General features: G+C 48.4%; 2 protein-coding genes across 4 annotated transcripts in view; one reads left to right on the top strand and one right to left on the bottom strand.

Moving 5' to 3' along the window:
- Window positions 1–27,079, bottom strand: part of LOC143955530 (uncharacterized) — a 234,985-nt gene that overhangs the window by 2,875 nt on the left and 205,031 nt on the right. Inside the window, exons 5-6 of the mRNA XM_077465578.1 lie at window positions 2,080–2,223; window positions 1,849–1,987 (exon numbers count right to left, since the gene is read on the bottom strand). Coding sequence (XP_077321704.1) covers window positions 1,849–1,987; window positions 2,080–2,223 — 283 coding nt within the window. The remainder of the gene's footprint in view (window positions 1–1,848; window positions 1,988–2,079; window positions 2,224–27,079) is intronic.
- Window positions 1–27,079, top strand: part of LOC143955667 (uncharacterized) — a 69,120-nt gene that overhangs the window by 31,775 nt on the left and 10,266 nt on the right. Inside the window, exons 1-5 of one of the 3 annotated variants that reach the window (XM_077465772.1) lie at window positions 21,316–21,366; window positions 26,092–26,213; window positions 26,348–26,518; window positions 26,605–26,728; window positions 26,845–27,035. The exons of 1 other annotated variant lie outside the window; for it this stretch is intronic. In XM_077465772.1, coding sequence (XP_077321898.1) covers window positions 26,136–26,213; window positions 26,348–26,518; window positions 26,605–26,728; window positions 26,845–27,035 — 564 coding nt within the window. In that variant the 5' untranslated portion in view covers window positions 21,316–21,366; window positions 26,092–26,135. Of the gene's footprint in view, window positions 1–21,314; window positions 21,367–26,091; window positions 26,214–26,347; window positions 26,519–26,604; window positions 26,729–26,844; window positions 27,036–27,079 lie in introns of those variants that run through there. One more of the 3 variants, XM_077465773.1, reaches the window with a different exon arrangement.

The raw sequence follows: 27,079 nt of genomic DNA, 5'->3' as shown, positions 1-27,079 counted from the left end.
TGGAGATGGACCTTCCATATGGTGTACAGTATCTCCTCCTCATTTGTTGGGGACATGACGTTATATTGAGGAATGGAGATGGACCTTCCATATGGTGTACAGTATCTCCTCCTCATTTGTTGGGGACATGACGTTATATTGAGGAATGGAGATGGACCTTCCATATGGTGTACAGTGTCTCCTCCTCATTTGTTGGGAACATGACATTATATTGAGGAATGGAGATGGACCTTTCATATGGTGTACAGTATCTCCTCCTCATTTGTTGGGAACATGACGTTATATTGAGGAATGGAGATGGATCTTTCATATGGAGTACAGTATCTCCTCCTCATTTGTTGGGAACATGACATTATATTGAGGAATGGAGATGGACCTTTCATATGGTGTACAGTATCTCCTCCTCATTTGTTGGGAACATGACATTATATTGGGGAATGGAGATGGACCTTTCATATGGTGTACAGTATCTCCACCTCATTTGTTGGGAACATGACGTTATATTGAGGAATGGAGAGGGACCTTTCATATGGTGTACAGTATCTCCTCCTCATTTGTTGGGAACATGACATTATATTGAGGAATGGAGATGGACCTTTCATATGGTGTACAGTATCTCCTCCTCATTTGTTGGGAACATGACGTTATATTGGGGAATGGAGATGGACCTTTCATATGGTGTACAGTATCTCCTCCTCATTTGTTGGGAACATGACGTTATATTGAGGAATGGAGAGGGACCTTTCATATGGTGTACAGTATCTCCTCCTCATTTGTTGGGAACATGACGTTATATTGAGGAATGGAGATGGACCTTTCATATGGTGTACAGTATCTCCTCCTCATTTGTTGGGAACATGACATTATATTGGGGAATGGAGATGGACCTTTCATATGGTGTACAGTATCTCCACCTCATTTGTTGGGAACATGACGTTATATTGGGGAATGGAGATGGACCTTTCATATGGTGTACAGTATCTTCTCCTCATTTGTTGGGAACATGACGTTATATTGAGGAATGGAGAGGGACCTTTCATATGGTGTACAGTATCTCCTCCTCATTTGTTGGGAACATGACATTATATTGAGGAATGGAGATGGACCTTTCATATGGTGTACAGTATCTCCTCCTCATTTGTTGGGAACATGACGTTATATTGAGGAATAGAGATGGACCTTTCATATGGTGTACAGTATCTCCTCCTCATTTGTTGGGAACATGACGTTATATTGAGGAATGGAGAGGGACCTTTCATATGGTGTACAGTATCTCCTCCTCATTTGTTGGGAACATGACATTATATTGAGGAATGGAGATGGACCTTTCATATGGTGTACAGTATCTCCTCCTCATTTGTTGGGAACATGACGTTATATTGGGGAATGGAGATGGACCTTTCATATGGTGTACAGTATCTCCTCCTCATTTGTTGGGAACATGACGTTATATGGAGGAATGGAGATGGACTTTTCATATGGTGTACAGTATCTCCTCCTCATTTGTTGGGAACATGATGTTATATTGGGGAATGGAGATGGACCTTTCATATGGTGTACAGTGTAAGTCTGGTCAAAGTCATTGTAATATGTTGATCTGAAGTGTCATACTATATCGGATCAAATCAGGAAGGAATTCTTTTATCCAAATTGGGGGAAAACTGGATCAAACTTTATACAGGTTTTCTTTCTTTATGTGCATAAACTGCTGCTTTATATTTTTTTCTGAGGGTAAACCTCATATGTCCTTTTTCAAAACCTTGGTAAAAATATAAATATCTTATTTATACTCATCGATGTTAAATAAAAATTAGAACTGTCTCTATATATTTACAGTTTATGACTTACTTGTGTCCTCATGTAGAGAAGATTCCTCCTGTTTACTTTTCATAATCCTCTCCCCCTCCTCCATAGACTGCTGATCTCCACTCACCAACATCCGTTCCTCCACTTTAATCTCAACTTTGATGTCTTCCAGTTCTTCACCCTAAACCCCAAAGATGATAGAACAAGAAGTTACATAGAAGAATGCCCTCTTATAGCTTATAATGTAAGTTCTAGCTGCTCAGTTCCACCTACCTGATCACGGTGAGGGAGGTTCTGATCTTTCAAAGAATAAAAGGAACAGAGAAGACCACCCTCCTTCATAGATCGCTGATCTCCCCTCACAAATATTGGTTCTTCGTTTTTAATTTCAGCTTTGATGTCTTTCAGTTCTTCACCCTAAACCCCAAAGATGATAAAATACATGTGTAAAAAGGAACAAGAGGTTACATAGAAAATCATCCCATAGCTTAGAATATGTTTTAGGTCTTTATGCTTGTTCAGTCCCACCTACCTGATGATGGTGGGGGATGGTGTGATCTTCCTGTGTGGAATCCCGGGAATACAGAGGAGGGGGACATCTCTCTGGTGGGTTCCCATTACTGGATCCATCTGTAGGAAACACACACACTGACTGAATACATTGTTTCTATGTGTTTATCAGATGATGGGGGATCTAGGTGGAGCCTCCGTACTGCTCTCTCCTTTACAATAAAGTCTCCTCTTACCCGGTGATGTGAGGGGCGGCTGATTGTCCATCATGACGTCCTTGTAGAGATCCTTGTGTCCTTCTAAATACTCCCACTCCTCCATGGAGAAATAGACAGTGACATCCTGACACCTTATAGGAACCTGACACACACAATGATACAGTCACCATCCAGACACATCCCTTGTCTGTTACTGGATAATGTCCCAGAATTCCCAGAATCCTCCTCACCTCTCCTGTCACCAGTTCAATGATCTTCTTGGTGACTTCCAGAATCTTCTTGGCACTGGTTGCCTCTTTTGTCAGGCAGTGAGGTGGAGGCACTGGGATGGGTGATGTCCCATGGAGACGGCTGTTGGGTGTTAATGGATCACCAGGATTTTTTCTTCACTACTTTATAATCCTGTGTACAGAGAAAGTAACAATTATCTCTACAGACTTCCCAGAATCCTCCTCACCTCTCCGGTCAGGTCTGTGTTTTATTAATAGAGATAAGAGTGATGTCATGTGACCTCCCAGAATCCTCCTCACCTCTCCGGTCAGGTCTGTGTTTTATTAATAGAGATAAGAGTGATGTCATGTGACCTCCCAGAATCCTCCTCACCTCTCCGGTCAGGTCTGTGTTTTAATTGCAGAGACAAGACCTATCTTGCACAATTTGTCGTGTCACGCTCTCCTACACATGATGTCATACTCCCTGCTCCTCTCTCCTCCCATTCGCTCGTTATTCACTAAACAACTCTTTATAAAAATTCATAATACTGACAACCTTTCCCTTTCTAAAACAGGAACATTTCCAGGACAATTTTAAAGCTCAAACAATTAAATTCCTCCCCACTACCATCCAAACTACATTATCTGACAGCTCTCCCGCACAACATTATTTTACAAGTTGTTGTAGACAAAAACTCCCCTGGATATAAAAATACATTGCAGAATCAATGGAGGAAGAGGACGGACATGACAGTGGGGGGGGGGGGGGGTTACTGGGTTTAAATAGAAAATAACATCTAATTACCTCCTCTGCTGCCATTTCCAGCAATGTCTCCTCTATACTTCCTCCCAAATTACGGTTAGCCCAAGAACCGCTTTGTGTACTTTAAATTGCTTCCTGTCTGACCTTTACATCAATTCCAGTCTATACAATACTTCCTGTCTGTGTGTTTCACCAATAGCCAAGACCGCCATCTTATGGAGGCTAAAAGAACTGTTACTTATGTTTTTTATTTCATCAATGCCTTGGTGCTTTCCTCTATTTTATAACCAAAACTATAACTCATTTGAAAACACAACATTTAAAGTCCCTCCATATCCAACTCTCCTTCCCCATCCACACTACATTCTCCGACAGATCTCCTCCACCATCCACACTACACTCTCCGACAGATCTCCTCCCCCATCCACACTACATTCTCCGACAGATCTCCTCCACCATCCACACTACATTCTCCGACAGATCTCCTCCACCATCCACACTACATTCTCCGACAGATCTCCTCCACCATCCACACTACATTCTCTGACAGATCTCCTCCACCATCCACACTACATTCTCCGACAGATCTCCTCCACCATCCACACTACATTCTCCGACAGATCTCCTCCACCATCCACACTACATTCTCCGACAGATCTCCTCCACCATCCACACTACATTCTCCGACAGATCTCCTCCCACCATCCACACTACATTCTCCGACAGCTCTCCTCCACCATCCACACTACATTCTCCGACAGATCTCCTCCACCATCCACACTACATTCTCCGACAGATCTCCTCCCCCATCCACACTACATTCTCCGACAGATCTCCTCCCCCATCCACACTACATTCTCCGACAGATCTCCTCCCCCATCCACACTACATTCTCCGACAGCTCTCCTCCACCATCCACACTACATTCTCCGACAGCTCTCCTCCACCATCCACACTACATTCTCCGACAGCTCTCCTCCATCATCCACACTACATTCTCCGACAGATCTCCTCCACCATCCACACTACATTCTCCGACAGCTCTCCTCCACCATCCACACTACATTCTCCGATAGATCTTCTCCCACCATCCACACTACATTCTCTGACAGATCTCCTCCACCATCCACACTACATTCTCCGACAGATCTCCTCCACCATCCACACTACATTCTCTGACAGATCTCCTCCATCCACACTACATTCTCCGACAGATCTCCTCCACCATCCACACTACATTCTCCGACAGATCTCCTCCCACCATCCACACTACATTCTCCGACAGATCTCCTCCACCATCCACACTACATTCTCTGACAGATCTCCTCCCACCATCCACACTACATTCTCCGACAGATCTCCTCCCACCATCCACACTACATTCTCTGACAGATCTCCTCCCACCATCCACACTGCATTCTCCAACAGATCTCCTCCACCATCCACACTACATTCTCCGACAGCTCTCCTCCCACCATTCACACTACATTCTCCGACAGATCTCCTCCATCATCCACACTACATTCTCCGACAACTCTCCTCCCCCATCCACACTACATTCTCCGACATATCTCCTCCACCATCCACACTACATTCTCCGACAGATCTCCTCCACCATCCATTCTACATTCTCCGACAGATCTCCTCCCACCATCCACACTACGGTACATTCTCCGACAGATCTCCTCCACCAGCCACACTACATTCTCCGACAACTCTCCTCCATCATCCACACTACATTCTCCGACAGATCTCCTCCACCATCCACACTGCATTCCCCGACAGATCTCCTCCACCATCCACACTACATTCTCCGACAGATCTCCTCCCACCATCCACACTACATTCTCCGACAGATCTCCTCCCACCATCCACACTACATTCTCCGACAGATCTCCTCCACCATCCACACTACATTCTCCGACAGATCTCCTCCACCATCCACACTACATTCTCCGACAGCTCTCCTCCTCCACCATCCACACTACATTCTCCGACAGATCTCCTCCACCATCCACACTACATTCTCCGACAGCTCTCCTCCACCATCCACACTACATTCTCCGACAGATCTCCCCCACCATCCACACTACATTCTCCGACAGATCTCCTCCACCATCCACACTACATTCTCCGACAGATCTCCTCCACCATCCACACTACATTCTCCGACAGCTCTCCTCCTCCACCATCCACACTACATTCTCCGACAGATCTCCTCCACCATCCACACTACATTCTCCGACAGCTCTCCTCCACTATCCACACTACATCTCCGACAGATCTCCTCCACCATCCACACTACATTCTCCGACAGATCTCCTCCACCATCCACACTACATTCTCCGACAGCTCTCCTCCTCCACCATCCACACTACATTCTCCGACAGATCTCCTCCACCATCCACACTACATTCTCCGACAGATCTCCTCCACCATCCACACTACATTCTCCGACAGATCTCCTCCACCATCCACACTACATTCTCCGACAGATCTCCTCCACCAACCACACTACATTCTCCGACAGCTCTCCTCCACCATCCACACTACATTCTCCGACAGATCTCCCCCACCATCCACACTACATTCTCCGACAGATCTCCTCCACCATCCACACTACATTCTCTGACAGCTCTCCTCCACCATCCACACTACATTCTCCGACAGATCTCCTGCACCATCTACACTACATTCTCCGACAGCTCTCCTCCACTATCCACACTACATTCTCCGACAGATCTCCTCCACCATCTACACTACATTCTCCGACAGCTCTCCTCCACTATCCACACTACATTCTCCGACAGCTCTCCCCCCACCATCCACACTACATTCTCTGACAGATCTCCTCCTCCCACCATCCACACTACATTCTCCGACAGATCTCCTCCTCCACCATCCACACTACATTCTCCGACAGATCTCCTCCACCATCTACACTACATTCTCCGACAGCTCTCCTCCACTATCCACACTACATTCTCCGACAGCTCTCCCCCCACCATCCACACTACATTCTCCGACAGATCTCCTCCCCCATCCACACTACATTCTCCGACAGCTCTCCTCCACCATCCACACTACATTCTCCGACAGATCTCCTCCACCATCCACGCTACATTCTCCGACAGATCTCCTCCACCATCCACACTACATTCTCCGACAGATCTCCTCCCACCATCCACACTACATTCTCCGACAGATCTCCTCCACCATCCACACTACATTCTCCGACAGTTCTCCTCCACCATCCACACTACATTCTCCGACAGATCTCCTCCACCATCCACACTACATTCTCCGACAGATCTTCTCCACCATCCACACTACATTCTCCGACAGATCTCCTCCACCATCCACACTACATTCTCCGACAGATCTCCTCCACCATCCACACTACATTCTCCGACAGCTCTCCTCCCACCATCCACACTACATTCTCCGACAGATCTCCTCCCACCATCCGCACTACATTCTCCGACAGATCTCCTCCACCGTCTACACTACATTCTCCGACAGATCTCCTCCACCATCCACACTACATTCTCCGACAGATCTCCTCCACCATCCACACTACATTCTCCGACAGATCTCCTCCACCATCCACACTACATTCTCCGACAGCTCTCCTCCCACCATCCACACTACATTCTCCGACAGATCTCCTCCCACCATCCGCACTACATTCTCCGACAGATCTCCTCCACCGTCTACACTACATTCTCCGACAGATCTCCTCCCACCATCCGCACTACATTCTCCGACAGATCTCCTCCACCGTCTACACTACATTCTCCGACAGATCTCCTCCACCATCCACACTACATTCTCCGACAGTTCTCCTCCACCATCCACACTACATTCTCCGACAGATCTCCTCCACCATCCACACTACATTCTCCGACAGATCTCCTCCCATCCACACTACATTCTCCGACAGCTCTCCTCCCACCATCCACACTACATTCTCCGACAGATCTCCCCCCACCATCCACACTACATTCTCTGACAGCTCTCTTCCACCATCCACACTACATTCTCCGACAGATCTCCTCCACCATCCACACTACATTCTCCGACAGATCTCCTCCACCATCCACACTACATTCTCCGACAGATCTCCTCCCACCATCCGCACTACATTCTCCGACAGATCTCCTCCACCATCCACACTACATTCCCCGACAGATCTCCTCCACCATCCACACTACCTTCTCCGACAGATCTCCTCCACCATCCACACTACATTCTCCGACAGATCTCCTCCACCATCCACACTACATTCTCCGACAGCTCTCCTCCCACCATCCACACTACATTCTCCGACAGCTCTCCTCCACCATCCACACTACATTCTCCGACAGATCTCCTCCACCATCCACACTACATTCTCCGACAGCTCTCCTCCACCATCCACACTACATTCTCCGACAGATCTCCTCCATCATCCACACTACATTCTCTGACAGCTCTCCTCCACCATCCACACTACATTCTCCGACAGATCTCCTCCACCAACCACACTACATTCTCCGACAGATCTCCACCACCATCCACACTACATTCTCCGACAGATCTCCTCCACCATCCGCACTACATTCTCCGACAGATCTCCTCCACCATCCACACTACATTCTCCGACAGCTCTCCTCCCACCATTCACACTACATTCTCCGACAGATCTCCTCCATCATCCACACTACATTCTCCGACAACTCTCCTCCCCCATCCACACTACATTCTCCGACATATCTCCTCCACCATCCACACTACATTCTCCGACAGATCTCCTCCCACCATCCGCACTACATTCTCCGACAGATCTCCTCCACCGTCTACACTACATTCTCCGACAGATCTCCTCCACCATCCACACTACATTCTCCGACAGATCTCCTCCACCATCCACACTACATTCTCCGACAGATCTCCTCCACCATCCACACTACATTCTCCGACAGCTCTCCTCCCACCATCCACACTACATTCTCCGACAGATCTCCTCCCACCATCCGCACTACATTCTCCGACAGATCTCCTCCACCGTCTACACTACATTCTCCGACAGATCTCCTCCCACCATCCGCACTACATTCTCCGACAGATCTCCTCCACCGTCTACACTACATTCTCCGACAGATCTCCTCCACCATCCACACTACATTCTCCGACAGTTCTCCTCCACCATCCACACTACATTCTCCGACAGATCTCCTCCACCATCCACACTACATTCTCCGACAGATCTCCTCCCATCCACACTACATTCTCCGACAGCTCTCCTCCCACCATCCACACTACATTCTCCGACAGATCTCCCCCCACCATCCACACTACATTCTCTGACAGCTCTCTTCCACCATCCACACTACATTCTCCGACAGATCTCCTCCACCATCCACACTACATTCTCCGACAGATCTCCTCCACCATCCACACTACATTCTCCGACAGATCTCCTCCCACCATCCGCACTACATTCTCCGACAGATCTCCTCCACCATCCACACTACATTCCCCGACAGATCTCCTCCACCATCCACACTACCTTCTCCGACAGATCTCCTCCACCATCCACACTACATTCTCCGACAGATCTCCTCCACCATCCACACTACATTCTCCGACAGCTCTCCTCCCACCATCCACACTACATTCTCCGACAGCTCTCCTCCACCATCCACACTACATTCTCCGACAGATCTCCTCCACCATCCACACTACATTCTCCGACAGCTCTCCTCCACCATCCACACTACATTCTCCGACAGATCTCCTCCATCATCCACACTACATTCTCTGACAGCTCTCCTCCACCATCCACACTACATTCTCCGACAGATCTCCTCCACCAACCACACTACATTCTCCGACAGATCTCTTCCACCATCCACACTACATTCTCCGACAGATCTCCTCTCACCATCCACACTACATTCTCCGACAGATCTCCTCCACCATCCACACTACATTCTCCGACAGATCTCCTCTACCATCCACACTACATTCTCCGACATCTCTCCTCCCACCATCCACACTACATTCTCCGACAGATCTCCTCCACCATCCACACTACATTCTCTGACAGCTCTCCTCCACCATCCACACTACATTCTCCGACAGATCTCCTCCACCATCCACACTACATTCTCCGACAGATCTCCTCCCACCATCCACACTACATTCTCCGACAGATCTCCTCCACCATCTACACTACATTCTCCGACAGCTCTCCCCCCACCATCCACACTACATTCTCCGACAGATCTCCTCCACCATCCACACTACATTCTCCGACAGATCTCCTCCACCATCCACACTACATTCTCCGACAGCTCTCCTCCTCCACCATCCACACTACATTCTCCGACAGATCTCCTCCACCATCCACACTACATTCTCCGACAGCTCTCCTCCACCATCCACACTACATTCTCCGACAGATCTCCCCCACCATCCACACTACATTCTCCGACAGATCTCCTCCACCATCCACACTACATTCTCCGACAGATCTCCTCCACCATCCACACTACATTCTCCGACAGCTCTCCTCCTCCACCATCCACACTACATTCTCCGACAGATCTCCTCCACCATCCACACTACATTCTCCGACAGCTCTCCTCCACTATCCACACTACATCTCCGACAGATCTCCTCCACCATCCACACTACATTCTCCGACAGATCTCCTCCACCATCCACACTACATTCTCCGACAGCTCTCCTCCTCCACCATCCACACTACATTCTCCGACAGATCTCCTCCACCATCCACACTACATTCTCCGACAGATCTCCTCCACCATCCACACTACATTCTCCGACAGATCTCCTCCACCATCCACACTACATTCTCCGACAGATCTCCTCCACCATCCACACTACATTCTCCGACAGCTCTCCTCCACCATCCACACTACATTCTCCGACAGATCTCCCCCACCATCCACACTACATTCTCCGACAGATCTCCTCCACCATCCACACTACATTCTCTGACAGCTCTCCTCCACCATCCACACTACATTCTCCGACAGATCTCCTGCACCATCTACACTACATTCTCCGACAGCTCTCCTCCACTATCCACACTACATTCTCCGACAGATCTCCTCCACCATCTACACTACATTCTCCGACAGCTCTCCTCCACTATCCACACTACATTCTCCGACAGCTCTCCCCCCACCATCCACACTACATTCTCTGACAGATCTCCTCCTCCCACCATCCACACTACATTCTCCGACAGATCTCCTCCTCCACCATCCACACTACATTCTCCGACAGATCTCCTCCACCATCTACACTACATTCTCCGACAGCTCTCCTCCACTATCCACACTACATTCTCCGACAGCTCTCCCCCCACCATCCACACTACATTCTCCGACAGATCTCCTCCCCCATCCACACTACATTCTCCGACAGCTCTCCTCCACCATCCACACTACATTCTCCGACAGATCTCCTCCACCATCCACGCTACATTCTCCGACAGATCTCCTCCACCATCCACACTACATTCTCCGACAGATCTCCTCCCACCATCCACACTACATTCTCCGACAGATCTCCTCCACCATCCACACTACATTCTCCGACAGTTCTCCTCCACCATCCACACTACATTCTCCGACAGATCTCCTCCACCATCCACACTACATTCTCCGACAGATCTCCTCCACCATCCACACTACATTCTCCGACAGATCTCCTCCACCATCCACACTACATTCTCCGACAGATCTCCTCCACCATCCACACTACATTCTCCGACAGCTCTCCTCCCACCATCCACACTACATTCTCCGACAGATCTCCTCCCACCATCCGCACTACATTCTCCGACAGATCTCCTCCACCGTCTACACTACATTCTCCGACAGATCTCCTCCACCATCCACACTACATTCTCCGACAGATCTCCTCCACCATCCACACTACATTCTCCGACAGATCTCCTCCACCATCCACACTACATTCTCCGACAGCTCTCCTCCCACCATCCACACTACATTCTCCGACAGATCTCCTCCCACCATCCGCACTACATTCTCCGACAGATCTCCTCCACCGTCTACACTACATTCTCCGACAGATCTCCTCCCACCATCCGCACTACATTCTCCGACAGATCTCCTCCACCGTCTACACTACATTCTCCGACAGATCTCCTCCACCATCCACACTACATTCTCCGACAGTTCTCCTCCACCATCCACACTACATTCTCCGACAGATCTCCTCCACCATCCACACTACATTCTCCGACAGATCTCCTCCCATCCACACTACATTCTCCGACAGCTCTCCTCCCACCATCCACACTACATTCTCCGACAGATCTCCCCCCACCATCCACACTACATTCTCTGACAGCTCTCTTCCACCATCCACACTACATTCTCCGACAGATCTCCTCCACCATCCACACTACATTCTCCGACAGATCTCCTCCACCATCCACACTACATTCTCCGACAGATCTCCTCCCACCATCCGCACTACATTCTCCGACAGATCTCCTCCACCATCCACACTACATTCCCCGACAGATCTCCTCCACCATCCACACTACCTTCTCCGACAGATCTCCTCCACCATCCACACTACATTCTCCGACAGATCTCCTCCACCATCCACACTACATTCTCCGACAGCTCTCCTCCCACCATCCACACTACATTCTCCGACAGCTCTCCTCCACCATCCACACTACATTCTCCGACAGATCTCCTCCACCATCCACACTACATTCTCCGACAGCTCTCCTCCACCATCCACACTACATTCTCCGACAGATCTCCTCCATCATCCACACTACATTCTCTGACAGCTCTCCTCCACCATCCACACTACATTCTCCGACAGATCTCCTCCACCAACCACACTACATTCTCCGACAGATCTCCACCACCATCCACACTACATTCTCCGACAGATCTCCTCCACCATCCGCACTACATTCTCCGACAGATCTCCTCCACCATCCACACTACATTCTCCGACAGCTCTCCTCCCACCATTCACACTACATTCTCCGACAGATCTCCTCCATCATCCACACTACATTCTCCGACAACTCTCCTCCCCCATCCACACTACATTCTCCGACATATCTCCTCCACCATCCACACTACATTCTCCGACAGATCTCCTCCCACCATCCGCACTACATTCTCCGACAGATCTCCTCCACCGTCTACACTACATTCTCCGACAGATCTCCTCCACCATCCACACTACATTCTCCGACAGATCTCCTCCACCATCCACACTACATTCTCCGACAGATCTCCTCCACCATCCACACTACATTCTCCGACAGCTCTCCTCCCACCATCCACACTACATTCTCCGACAGATCTCCTCCCACCATCCGCACTACATTCTCCGACAGATCTCCTCCCACCATCCACACTACATTCTCCGACAGATCTCCTCCACCATCCACACTACATTCTCCGACAGATCTCCTCCACCGTCTACACTACATTCTCCGACAGATCTCCTCCCACCATCCGCACTACATTCTCCGACAGATCTCCTCCACCGTCTACACTACATTCTCCGACAGATCTCCTCCACCATCCACACTACATTCTCCGACAGTTCTCCTCCACCATCCACACTACATTCTCCGACAGATCTCCTCCACCATCCACACTACATTCTCCGACAGATCTCCTCCCATCCACACTACATTCTCCGACAGCTCTCCTCCCACCATCCACACTACATTCTCCGACAGATCTCCCCCCACCATCCACACTACATTCTCTGACAGCTCTCTTCCACCATCCACACTACATTCTCCGACAGATCTCCTCCACCATCCACACTACATTCTCCGACAGATCTCCTCCACCATCCACACTACATTCTCCGACAGATCTCCTCCCACCATCCGCACTACATTCTCCGACAGATCTCCTCCACCATCCACACTACATTCCCCGACAGATCTCCTCCACCATCCACACTACCTTCTCCGACAGATCTCCTCCACCATCCACACTACATTCTCCGACAGATCTCCTCCACCATCCACACTACATTCTCCGACAGCTCTCCTCCCACCATCCACACTACATTCTCCGACAGCTCTCCTCCACCATCCACACTACATTCTCCGACAGATCTCCTCCACCATCCACACTACATTCTCCGACAGCTCTCCTCCACCATCCACACTACATTCTCCGACAGATCTCCTCCATCATCCACACTACATTCTCTGACAGCTCTCCTCCACCATCCACACTACATTCTCCGACAGATCTCCTCCACCAACCACACTACATTCTCCGACAGATCTCTTCCACCATCCACACTACATTCTCCGACAGATCTCCTCTCACCATCCACACTACATTCTCCGACAGATCTCCTCCACCATCCACACTACATTCTCCGACAGATCTCCTCTACCATCCACACTACATTCTCCGACATCTCTCCTCCCACCATCCACACTACATTCTCCGACAGATCTCCTCCACCATCCACACTACATTCTCTGACAGCTCTCCTCCACCATCCACACTACATTCTCCGACAGATCTCCTCCACCATCCACACTACATTCTCCGACAGATCTCCTCCCACCATCCACACTACATTCTCCGACAGATCTCCTCCACCATCTACACTACATTCTCCGACAGCTCTCCCCCCACCATCCACACTACATTCTCCGACAGATCTCCTCCCACCATCCACACTACATTCTCCGACAGATCTCCTCCACCATCTACACTACATTCTCCGACAGATCTCCTCCCACCATCCACACTACATTCTCCGACAGATCTCCTCCACCATCCACACTACATTCTCCGACAGCTCTCCTCCACCATCCACACTACATTCTCCTACAGATCACCTCCACCATCTACACTACATTCTCCAACAGCTCTCCCCCCCACCATCCACACTACATTCTCCGACAGATCTCCTCCATCATCCACACTACATTCTCCGACAGCTCTCCCCCCACCATCCACACTACATTCTCCGACAGATCTCCTCCACCATCCACACTACATTCTCCGACAGATCTCCACCACCATCCACACTACATTCTCCGACAGATCTCCTCCACCATCCGCACTACATTCTCCGACAGATCTCCTCCACCATCCACACTATATTCTCCGACAAATCTCCTCCACCATCCACACTACATTCTCTGACAGATCTCCACCACCATCCACACTACATTCTCCGACAGATCTCCTCCACCATCCACACTACATTCTCCGACAGATCTCCTCCACCATCCACACTACATTCTCCGACAGATCTCCTCCACCATCCACACTACATTCTCCGACAGCTCTCCTCCACCATCCACACTACATTCTCTGACAGCTCTCCTCCACCATCCACACTACATTCTCCGACAGATCTCCTCCACCATCCACACTACATTCTCCGACAGATCTCCTCCCACCATCCACACTACATTCTCCGACAGATCTCCTCCACCATCTACACTACATTCTCTGACAGATCTCCTCCCACCATCCACACTACATTCTCCGACAGATCTCCTCCACCATCTACACTACATTCTCCGACAGCTCTCCCCCCACCATCCACACTACATTCTCCGACAGATCTCCTCCCACCATCCACACTACATTCTCCGACAGATCTCCTCCACCATCCACACTACATTCTCCGACAGATCTCCTCCCACCATCCACAGTACATTCTCCGACAGCTCTCCTCCACCATCCACACTACATTCTCCCACAGCTCTCCCCCCACCATCCACACTACATTCTCCGACAGATCTCCTCCCACCATCCACAGTACATTCTCCGACAGATCTCCTCCACCATCCACACTACATTCTCCGACAGATCTCCTCCCACCATCCACACTACATTCTCCGACAGATCTCCTCCCACCATCCACAGTACATTCTCCGACAGATCTCCTCCACCATCCACACTACATTCTCCGACAGATCTCCTCCGCCATCCACACTACATTCTCCGACAGATCTCCTCCACCATCCACACCACATTCTCCGACAGATCTCCTCCACCATCCACACTACATTCTCCGACAGATCTCCTGCACCATCCACACTACATTCTCCGACAGCTCTCCTCCATCATCCACACTACATTCTCTGACAGCTCTCCCCCCACCATCCACACTACATTATCCGACAGATCTCCTCCACCATCCACACTACATTCTCCGACAGATCTCCTCCACCATCCACACATTCTCCGACAGATCTCCTCCCACCATCCACAGTACATTCTCCGACAGATCTCCTCCACCATCCACACTACATTCTCCGACAGATCTCCTCCGCCATCCACACTAAATTCTCCGACAGATCTCCTCCACCATCCACACTACATTCTCCAGCAGATCTCCTCCACCATCTACACTACATTCTCCGACAGCTCTCCTTCATCATCCACACTACATTCTCTGACAGCTCTCCCCCCACCATCCACACTACATTCTCCGACAGATCTCCTCCCACCATCCACAGTACATTCTCCGACAGATCTCCTCCACCATCCACACTACATTCTCCGACAGATCTCCTCCCACCATCCACACTACATTCTCCGACAGATCTCCTCCCACCATCCACACTACATTCTCCGACAGATCTCCTCCGCCATCCACACTACATTCTCCGACAGATCTCCTCCACCATCCACACCACATTCTCCGACAGATCTCCTCCACCATCCACACTACATTCTCCGACAGCTCTCCCCCCACCATCCACACTACATTCTCCGACAGCTCTCCTCCACCCTCCACACTACATTCTCCGACAGCTCTCCTCCACCATCCACACTACATTCTCCGACAGATCTCCTCCCATCATCCACACTACATTCTCTGACAGCTCTCCTCCACCATCCACACTACATTCTCCGACAGATCTCCTCCACCATCCACACTACATTCTCCGACAGATCTCCTCCACCATCTACACTACATTCTCCGACAGATCTCCTCCACCATCCACACTACATTCTCCGACAGCTCTCCCCCCACCATCCACACTACATTCTCCGACAGCTCTCCTCCACCCTCCACACTACATTCTCCGACAGCTCTCCTCCACCATCCACACTACATTCTCCGACAGATCTCCTCCCATCATCCACACTACATTCTCTGACAGCTCTCCTCCACCATCCACACTACATTCTCCGACAGATCTCCTCCACCATCCACACTACATTCTCCGACAGATCTCCTCCACCATCTACACTACATTCTCCGACAGATCTCCTCCACCATCCACACTACATTCTCCGACAGCTCTCCTCCATCATCCACACTACATTCTCCGACAGATCTCCTCCCACCATCCACTCTACATTCTCCGACAGATCTCCTCCCACCATCCACACTACATTCTCCGACAGATCTCCCCCCACCATCCACACTACATTCTCTGACAGCTCTCTTCCACCATCCACACTACATTCTCCGACAGATCTCCTCCACCATCCACACTACATTCTCCGACAGATCTCCTCCCACCATCCGCACTACATTCTCCGACAGATCTCCTCCACCATCCACACTACATTCCCCGACAGATCTCCTCCACCATCCACACTACATTCTCCAACAGATCTCCTCCACCATCCACACTACATTCTCCGACAGATCTCCTCCACCATCCACACTACATTCTCCGACAGCTCTCCTCCCACCATCCACACTACATTCTCCGACAGATCTCCTCCCACCATCCGCACTACATTCTCCGACAGATCTCCTCCACCATCTACACTACATTCTCCGACAGATCTCCTCCACCATCCACACTACATTCTCCGACAGATCTCCTCCACCATCCACACTACATTCTCCGACAGATCTCCTCCCATCCACACTACATTCTCCGACAGCTCTCCTCCCACCATCCACACTACATTCTCCGACAGATCTCCCCCCACCATCCACACTACATTCTCTGACAGCTCTCTTCCACCATCCACACTACATTCTCCGACAGATCTCCTCCACCATCCACACTACATTCTCCGACAGATCTCCTCCACCATCCACACTACATTCTCCGACAGATCTCCTCCCACCATCCGCACTACATTCTCCGACAGATCTCCTCCACCATCCACACTACATTCCCCGACAGATCTCCTCCACCATCCACACTACATTCTCCGACAGATCTCCTCCACCATCCACACTACATTCTCCGACAGATCTCCTCCACCATCCACACTACATTCTCCGACAGCTCTCCTCCCACCATCCACACTACATTCTCCGACAGCTCTCCTCCACCATCCACACTACATTCTCCGACAGATCTCCTCCACCATCCACACTACATTCTCCGACAGCTCTCCTCCACCATCCACACTACATTCTCCGACAGATCTCCTCCACCATCCGCACTACATTCTCCGACAGATCTCCTCCATCATCCACACTACATTCTCTGACAGCTCTCCTCCACCATCCACACTACATTCTCCGACAGATCTCCTCCACCAACCACACTACATTCTCCGACAGATCTCTTCCACCATCCACACTACATTCTCCGACAGATCTCCTCTCACCATCCACACTACATTCTCCGACAGATCTCCTCCACCATCCACACTACATTCTCCGACAGATCTCCTCTACCATCCACACTACATTCTCCGACATCTCTCCTCCCACCATCCACACTACATTCTCCGACAGATCTCCTCCACCATCCACACTACATTCTCTGACAGCTCTCCTCCCACCATCCACACTACATTCTCCGACAGATCTCCTCCCACCATCCACACTACATTCTCCGACAGATCTCCTCCACCCTCCACACTACATTCTCCGACAGATCTCCTCCACCATCCACACTACATTCTTTGACAGCTCTCCTCCACCATCCACACTACATTCTCCGACAGCTCTCCTCCACCATCCACACTACATTCTCCGACAGATCTCCTCCACCATCCACACTACATTCTCTGACAGATCTCCCCACCATCCACACTACATTCTCCGACAGATCTCCCCCCCCATCCACACTACATTCTCCGACAGATCTCCCCCATCATACACACTACATTCTCCGACAGATCTCCTCCACCATCCACACTACATTCTCAGACAGATCTCCTCCACCATCCACACTACATTCTCCGACAGATCTCCTCCACCATCCACATTACATTCTCCGACAGATCTCCTCCACTGTCCACACTACATTCTCTGACAGATCTCCTCCAACATCCACACTACATTCTCAGACAGATCTCCTCCACCATCCACACTACATTCTCCGACAGATCTCCTCCCCCATCCACATTACATTCTCCGACAGCTCTCCTCCACCATCCACACTACATTCTCCGACAGATCTGCTCCACCATCCATACTACATTCTCCGACAGCTCTCCTTCACCATCCACACTACATTCTCTTACATTCTCTTGCTCTTATGGGGGAGAGCTGTCAGGGAATGTAGAGAGCTTTTCTGGTGCCTCCCCCTGTTTTCTGGGACATTGGAGAATTTTTTGGACATAGTGGATGGAAGCTAGGAGGAGCTGCTTGGAATATTCATGTGAAGGGCTGGCAGGGGACAGGCCACCTCATAAATAGGCATGAGTCATGCCAGGGCTGGCAGTCGGGAAGAGTATGTAGATGGCATGCTGAAGAGGCTGTCAGTGACCCCTGAGAGTTCCCCCTATTTGGGGGGGGGGGGGGTTGTTGACCTTGACCTGGGGCTTGGGTGCTGTAGGCACAGGAGCAAACAGCATTTTTTGCTAAAATAACAAAACAAAGGGTTCTACTACTGAGGGCTCTGCACTGGGAGAAAGGGGGTTCTATTACTGAGGGGTCTACACTGGGAGAAAGGGGGGTTCTACTACTGAAGCGTCTGCACTGGGAGAAAGTGGGGTTTTACTACTGAGACATCTGCACTGGGAGAAAGGGGGTTCTATTACTGAGGGGTTACACTGGGAGAAAGGGGGGTTCTACTACTGAGGGGTCTGCACTGGGAGAAAGGGGGGTTCTACTACTGAGGGGTCTGCACTGGGAGAAAGGGGGTTTCTGCTACTGAGGGGTCTGCACTGGGAGAAAGGGGTTCTACTACTGAGGGGTCTGCACTGGGAGAAAGGGGGTTCTACTACTGAGGGGTCTACACTGGGAGAAAGGGGGGTTCTACTACCAAGGGGTCTGCACTGAGAGAAAGGGGGTTTCTACTACTGTGGGGTCTGCACTGGGAGAAAGGGGGGTTCTACTACTGAGGGGTCTGCACTGGGAGAAAGGGGGGTTCTACAAATGAGGGGTCTGCACTGGGAGAAAGGGAGGTTCTACTACCAAGGGGTCTGCACTGAGAGAAAGGGGGGTTCTACTACTGAGGGGTCTGCACTGGGAGAAAAGGGCTTCTGCTACTGAGGGGTCTGCACTGGGAGAAAGGGGGGTTCTACTACTGAGGGGTCTGCACTGGGAGAAAGGGGGGGTTCTACAACTGAGGGGTCTGCACTGGGAGAAAGGGGGAAGGTTCTACTACTGAGGGGTCTGCACTGGGGGAAAGGGGGGTTCTACTACTGAGGGGTCTGCTGGGAGATCGACCCTGGAACAGAGACTTTGGGGTTAAACCATTCAAGAAACAAAATATGCATTGAAAAGTTATCTTCATAACATTTGGTAGTTAAATATCTTTTTTTTTTATCTTATGGACGAAATGTGAGCAGTAACGTCTATGTTATACAATCTTTCCATACACACATACCACATACTCTGCATATATAATTTGAGGTAAATATGCTTATAAAATAATTTACCATTTGCCAATAATTAAAATATCCCCTGGATTTCATTTTAAAAATCTGGTCACCTTACTCTACCCCATCCAAGTTCTTCATGATTAAGCCCGGGGGGGGGGGGGGGGGGGTGCAGGGTGAAACAAGTTGGAGTTGTGGTCTGGATGAATTCGAACCCAGGTTGCTTTTACTTCCTTGCTTACCTCTCGAGTCGGGTGAGGCGGTCAGGCTATCTTTTTCTGTTTTGCAGACCCCTTTCAAGTTGTTCTCCCTAATAAAATCTACACAAACAAGCTCAGAAGCTGACTTCTTGTGTCAGGGTGTATGTAGAAAATGCATGTTGCCTGGCTGGGCAGGAATCGGGGGGGGGGGGGGGCTACCAGCAGCCCTTGCGGAGGTATACATTACTGGTGGTAGAATCCTCTATTGGTGGAAATAATAAAAACAAATTCAGCGGTGGTGTAAAATCATCCTGTAATAAAAAGAAACTTAAGTGTACAAAAAAACGTGCATGTGAACACACACACAAAATAGTGCACTTAAGGGTGTGATTTTGTCCACCCCCCCAAAAGACATAGGACTCATGCCCTGACCCCCGGGGAACAAGGCTCCTGACAGGGACATAGCTTTACATGGTCTACCCAGCCAGAAGGTCTGACCCCGTTCTTTTGGGACAGCCGAAGCCATCCCCGAATACTAAGTAAGGGGAGCTCTCCCGAAGAGAGAACCCCCCCCCCCCCCCAGAGGCAGGGGAGGAAGGAACCACAAACAATTAGCACCATATAAATCCTGTATAATAATAATAATAATAAAATAATAATAATAATGAGAATAAAGAATGTGACGTAAGGACATGCACCACTGAGCATAAGGCAAAAATGTTGAAACATAACGTAGGATGCAATATTTATATTCTCCACAAGATGGCAACCTTATTTAACATGCGTGGACCGCACAGACAGGAAGTGATGTAAATTGCAGACAGGAAGTTACAGGTGAGAGGTGAGTCGGGAGGAAGTATATTGCTGGAAGTGGCAGTAGAGGAGGTAATAAGATCTTATTTTATATTTACACCCAGTAACACCCCCCCCCCCCCCCCCGTCATGTCCGTCCTCTTCCTCCATAATCACTGTGATGTCTTTTATGGTTGACAGACGACATGCTTTTAAAATATAGAACCATTTATCCAACTGTCCATCCAGAGCCTCTGGTTTATAGACCGGATACATCCTAAATATAGAACCATTTATCCAACTGTCCATCCAGAGCCTCTGGTTTATAGACCGGATACATCCTAAATATAGAACCATTTATCCAACTGTCCATCCAGAGCCTCTGGTTTATAGACCGGATACATCCTAAATATAGAACCATTTATCCAACTGTCCATCCAGAGCCTCTGGTTTATAGACCGGATACATCCTAAATATAGAGCCATTTATCCAACTGTCCATCCAGAGCCTCTGGTTTATAGACCGCATACATCCTAAATATAGAACCATTTATCCAACTGTCCATCCAGAGCCTCTGGTTTATAGACCGGATACATCCTAAATATAGAGCCATTTATCCAACTGTCCATCCAGAGCCTCTGGTTTATAGACCGGATACATCCTAAATATAGAACCATTTATCCAACTGTCCATCCAGAGCCTCTGGTTTATAGACCGGATACATCCTAAATATAGAGCCATTTATCCAACTGTCCATCCAGAGCCTCTGGTTTATAGACCGGATACATCCTAAATATAGAACCATTTATCCAACTGTCCATCCAGAGCCTCTGGTTTATAGACCGGATACATCCTAAATATAGAACCATTTATCCAACTGTCCATCCAGAGCCTCTGGTTTATAGACCGGATACATCCTAAATATAGAACCATTTATCCAACTGTCCATCCAGAGCCTCTGGTTTATAGACCGGATACATCCTAAATATAGAGCCATTTATCCAACTGTCCATCCAGAGCCTCTGGTTTATAGACCGGATACATCCTAAATATAGAACCATTTATCAATCTGTCCATCCAGAGCCTCTGGTTTATAGACCGGATACATCCTAAATATAGAGCCATTTATCCAACTGTCCATCCAGAGCCTCTGGTTTATAGACCAGATACATCCTAAATATAGAACCATTTATCCAACTGTCCATCCAGAGCCTCTGGTTTATAGACCGGATACATCCTAAATATAGAGCCATTTATCCAACTGTCCATCCGGAGCCTCTGGTTTATAGACCGAATACATCCTAAATATAGAACCATTTATCCAACTGTCCATCCAGAGCCTCTGGTTTATAGACCAGATACATCCTAAATATAGAGCCATTTATCCAACTGTTCATCCAGAGCCTCTGGTTTATAGACCGGTTACATCCTAAATATAGAACCATTTATCCAACTGTCCATCCAGAGCCTCTGGTTTATAGACCGGATACATCCTAAATATAGAGCCATTTATCCAACTGTCCATCCAGAGCCTCTGGTTTATAGACCAGATACATCCTAAATATAGAACCATTTATCCAACTGTCCATCCAGAGCCTCTGGTTTATAGACCGGATACATCCTAAATATAGAACCATTTATCCAACTGTCCATCCAGAGCCTCTGGTTTATAGACCGGATACATCCTAAATATAGAGCCATTTATCCAACTGTCCATCCAGAGCCTCTGATTTATAGACCGGATACATCCTAAATATAGAGCCATTTATCCAACTGTCCATCCAGAGCCTCTGGTTTATAGACCGGATTTATCCTAAATTTAGAGCCATTTATCCAACTGTCCATCCGGAGCCTCTGATTTATAGACCGGATACATCCTAAATATAGAACCATTTATCCAACTGTCCAACCAGTGCCTCTGGTTTATAGACCGGATACATCCTAAATATAGAGCCATTTATCCAACTGTCCATCCAGAGCCTCTGATTTATAGACCGGATACATCCTAAATATAGAACCATTTATCCAACTGTCCATCCAGAACCTCTGGTTTATAGACTGGATACATCCTAAATATAGAACCATTTATCCAACTGTCCATCCAGAACCTCTGGTTTATAGACCGGATACATCCTAAATATAGAACCATTTATCCAACTGTCCATCCAGAGCCTCTGGTTTATAGACCAGATACATCCTAAATATAGAACCATTTATCCAACTGTCCATCCAGAGCCTCTGGTTTATAGACCGGATACATCCTAAATATAGAGCCATTTATCCAACTGTCCATCCAGAGCCTCTGATTTATAGACCGGATACATCCTAAATATAGAACCATTTATCCAACTGTCCATCCAGAGCCTCTGATTTATAGACCGGATACATCCTAAATATAGAACCATTTATCCAACTGTCCATCCAGAGCCTCTGATTTATAGACCGGATACATCCTAAATATAGAACCATTTATCCAACTGTCCAACCAGTGCCTCTGGTTTATAGACCGGATACATCCTAAATATAGAGCCATTTATCCAACTGTCCATCCAGAGCCTCTGATTTATAGACCGGATACATCCTAAATATAGAACCATTTATCCAACTGTCCATCCAGAACCTCTGGTTTATAGACTGGATACATCCTAAATATAGAACCATTTATCCAACTGTCCATCCAGAGCCTCTGGTTTATAGATCAGATACATCCTAAATAGAGAGCCATTTATCCAACTGTCCATCCAGAACCTCTGGTTTATAGACCGGATACATCCTAAATATAGAACCATTTATCCAACTGTCCATCCAGAACCTCTGGTTTATAGACCGGATACATCCTAAATATAGAACCATTTATCCAACTGTCCATCCAGAGCCTCTGGTTTATAGACCGGATACATCCTAAATATAGAACCATTTATCCAACTGTCCATCCAGAGCTTCTGGTTTATAGACCGGATACATCCTAAATATAGAGCCATTTATCTAACTGTCCATCCAGAACCTCTGGTTTATAGACCGGATACATCCTAAATATAGAACCATTTATCCAACTGTCCATCCAGAACCTCTGGTTTATAGACCGGATACATCCTAAATATAGAACCATTTATCCAACTGTCCATCCAGAGCTTCTGGTTTATAGACCAGATACATCCTAAATATAGAACCATTTATCCAACTGTCCATCCAGAACCTCTGGTTTATAGACCGGATACATCCTAAATATAGAACCATTTATCCAACTGTCCATCCAGAACCTCTGGTTTATAGACCGGATACATCCTAAATATAGAACCATTTATCCAACTGTCCATCCAGAGCCTCTGGTTTATAGACCGGATACATCCTAAATATAGAACCATTTATCCAACTGTCCATCCAGAGCCTCTGGTTTATAGACCGGATACATCCTAAATATAGAGCCATTTATCTAACTGTCCATCCAGAACCTCTGGTTTATAGACCGGATACATCCTAAATATAGAACCATTTATCCAACTGTCCATCCAGAGCCTCTGGTTTATAGACCGGATACATCCTAAATATAGAACCATTTATCCAACTGTCCATCCAGAACCTCTGGTTTATAGACCGGATACATCCTAAATATAGAACCATTTATCCAACTGTCCATCCAGAACCTCTGGTTTATAGACCGGATACATGCTAAATATAGAACCATTTATCCAACTGTCCATCCAGAGCCCCTGGTTTATAGACCGGATCCGTCTTAAATATAGAGCCGATTATCCTTCCTCCGTAGAGCTGTCTCGGGGGTTGTTGGCCCTCATCACTGTGAGATATTGGACACCACGGGGGTTGTCTACTAAACCTGGAGCGTGCAAAACCTGGTTCAGCTCTGCATAGAAACCAGTCCGCTTCCAGGTTTTATTGCCAGAGCTTAATTAAACAAGTTACAGTTAGAAGGTGATTGGCTACCATGCGCAGCTGCACCAATTTTAGTAAATCTCCCCCCCCCCCCATGTCTTCTCTGGATCAGGATATGGGGAGGAAGAAGACTGATCTATACTACAAGTTCTAATGAAGGCAGCAGAAGGGCTGAACATCCCTACAGGACATAGAATAAGGGGTGAAGCTCCTGATTTTTGTGGTGGAAGTGGTGATGCCATTCTGTACCTCCCAGTATGTTGGTGGAGGATTGTCTGGTTCCTTTGACCCCTCACCATAACCTGAATGGTTGTGTTGTCTCTGTCATGGGATCCTGAACACCAATCACAGCACAGATGCCTCCAGACCTATATTGGTGGAGTTGGCTGTCAGGGTGACATCAATGTGCCCAGTACATGCCGTGTCCAGTGACACTAATAGGACAGGGGTCACAATATAGACATTCCCGACCACTGTGCACACAGAGCAATGTCATGTCTACAGATCCTCCGTCATACATGGTCAGTACTACTCAGTAAACACAGATCCCCAATATTTATCAGGTAGCACCTACCTTTTAAAGCTCATCTAGAACCAAAAGCTCATCTAGTTGGCAAAAGGGGAGCCTTAGACCACCGATTGCCCCTCACATACTTGACATTCTGACACCCTTGACTTGGGTAGAAAGTAAATGGGAACTGGGGACACCCACAGAGGAGATTCTAACTCAAGTCAAACCAAACCGTAACGAAACGGTTTTGATTAGAGTTGTTCTTTGAAGGACATTTCTGGTTTCCTTTGAGTGAGGTTGTTGACCTGAAGACCAGACTTAGATGCGGTCTAAGGTGTCAGAGCTATGACGGAACGCTGTGCAGACGTTATTGAGCCCAGAATGTCCTAGATAATCTTCAATTTATTTGTCTGCAGAGAGGAGCGTCCTGTATAGATTACATGAGATCACCTTAGGGAGGATGGAGAAGGATCGGACTCACATAACTGAGACTATATTAAACCTCACCCTGGAGATAATCTACTTGCTGACCGGAGAGGTGAGGGGGATTCTGGGAGGTCACAAGACATCAGAAGTATCTCTATAAATAAAAGAGACCGACCACACTGGAGAGGGGAGGAAGATTCCCGGGAAGTCTGTAGTGACAATTGTTACTTTCTACTCTTTACACAGGTTTATAAAGTAGTGAAGAACAAATCTGGTGAGCCTTTAGTACCCAGCAGTGGTCTCCAAGGGACATCACCCATCACAGCGCCTCCACCTCACTGCCTGACAACAGAGGCAACCAGTGCCAAGAAGATTCTAAAACTCACCAAGAAGATCACTGATCTGCTGACCGGAGAGGTGAGCGGTGCCGGGAATTCTGGGACATTATCCAGTAACAGACAAGGGATGTGTCTGGATGGTGACTGTATCATTGTGTGTGTCAGGTTCCTATAAGGTGTCAGGATGTCACTGTCTGTTTCTCCATGGAGGAGTGGGAGTATTTAGAAGGACACAAGGATCTCTACAAGGACGTCATGATGGAGAATCAACCGCCCCTCACATCACCGGGTAAGAGGAGACTTTATTGTAAAGGAGAGAGCAGTACGGAGGCTCCACCTAGATCCCCCATCATCTGATAAACACATAGAAACAATGTATTCAGTCAGTGTGTGTGTTTCCTACAGATGGATCCAGTAATGGGAACCCACCAGAGAGATCTCCCCGTTCTCTGGATTCCACACAGGAAGGTCACACCATCCCTCAGCATCATCAGGTAGATGGATCCAGTAACGTGGACCCACCAGAGAGATGTCCCCGTCCTCTGTATTGCCGGGATGCCACACAGGAAGATCACACCATCCCCCACCATCATCAGGTAGGTGGGGCTGGGCATGTAGACCTAAAAACGTATTCTCAGTT

The sequence above is a fragment of the Lithobates pipiens genome, unplaced genomic scaffold (assembly GCF_037356315.1).
Source record: "Lithobates pipiens isolate NorthernLeopardFrog02 unplaced genomic scaffold, aLitPip1_a1.2 Scaffold_35, whole genome shotgun sequence".
NCBI lineage: Eukaryota > Metazoa > Chordata > Amphibia > Anura > Ranidae > Lithobates > Lithobates pipiens.
The sequence above is the reverse complement of the archived record's forward strand: the minus strand, read 5'-3'. Positions and strand labels throughout refer to the sequence as shown.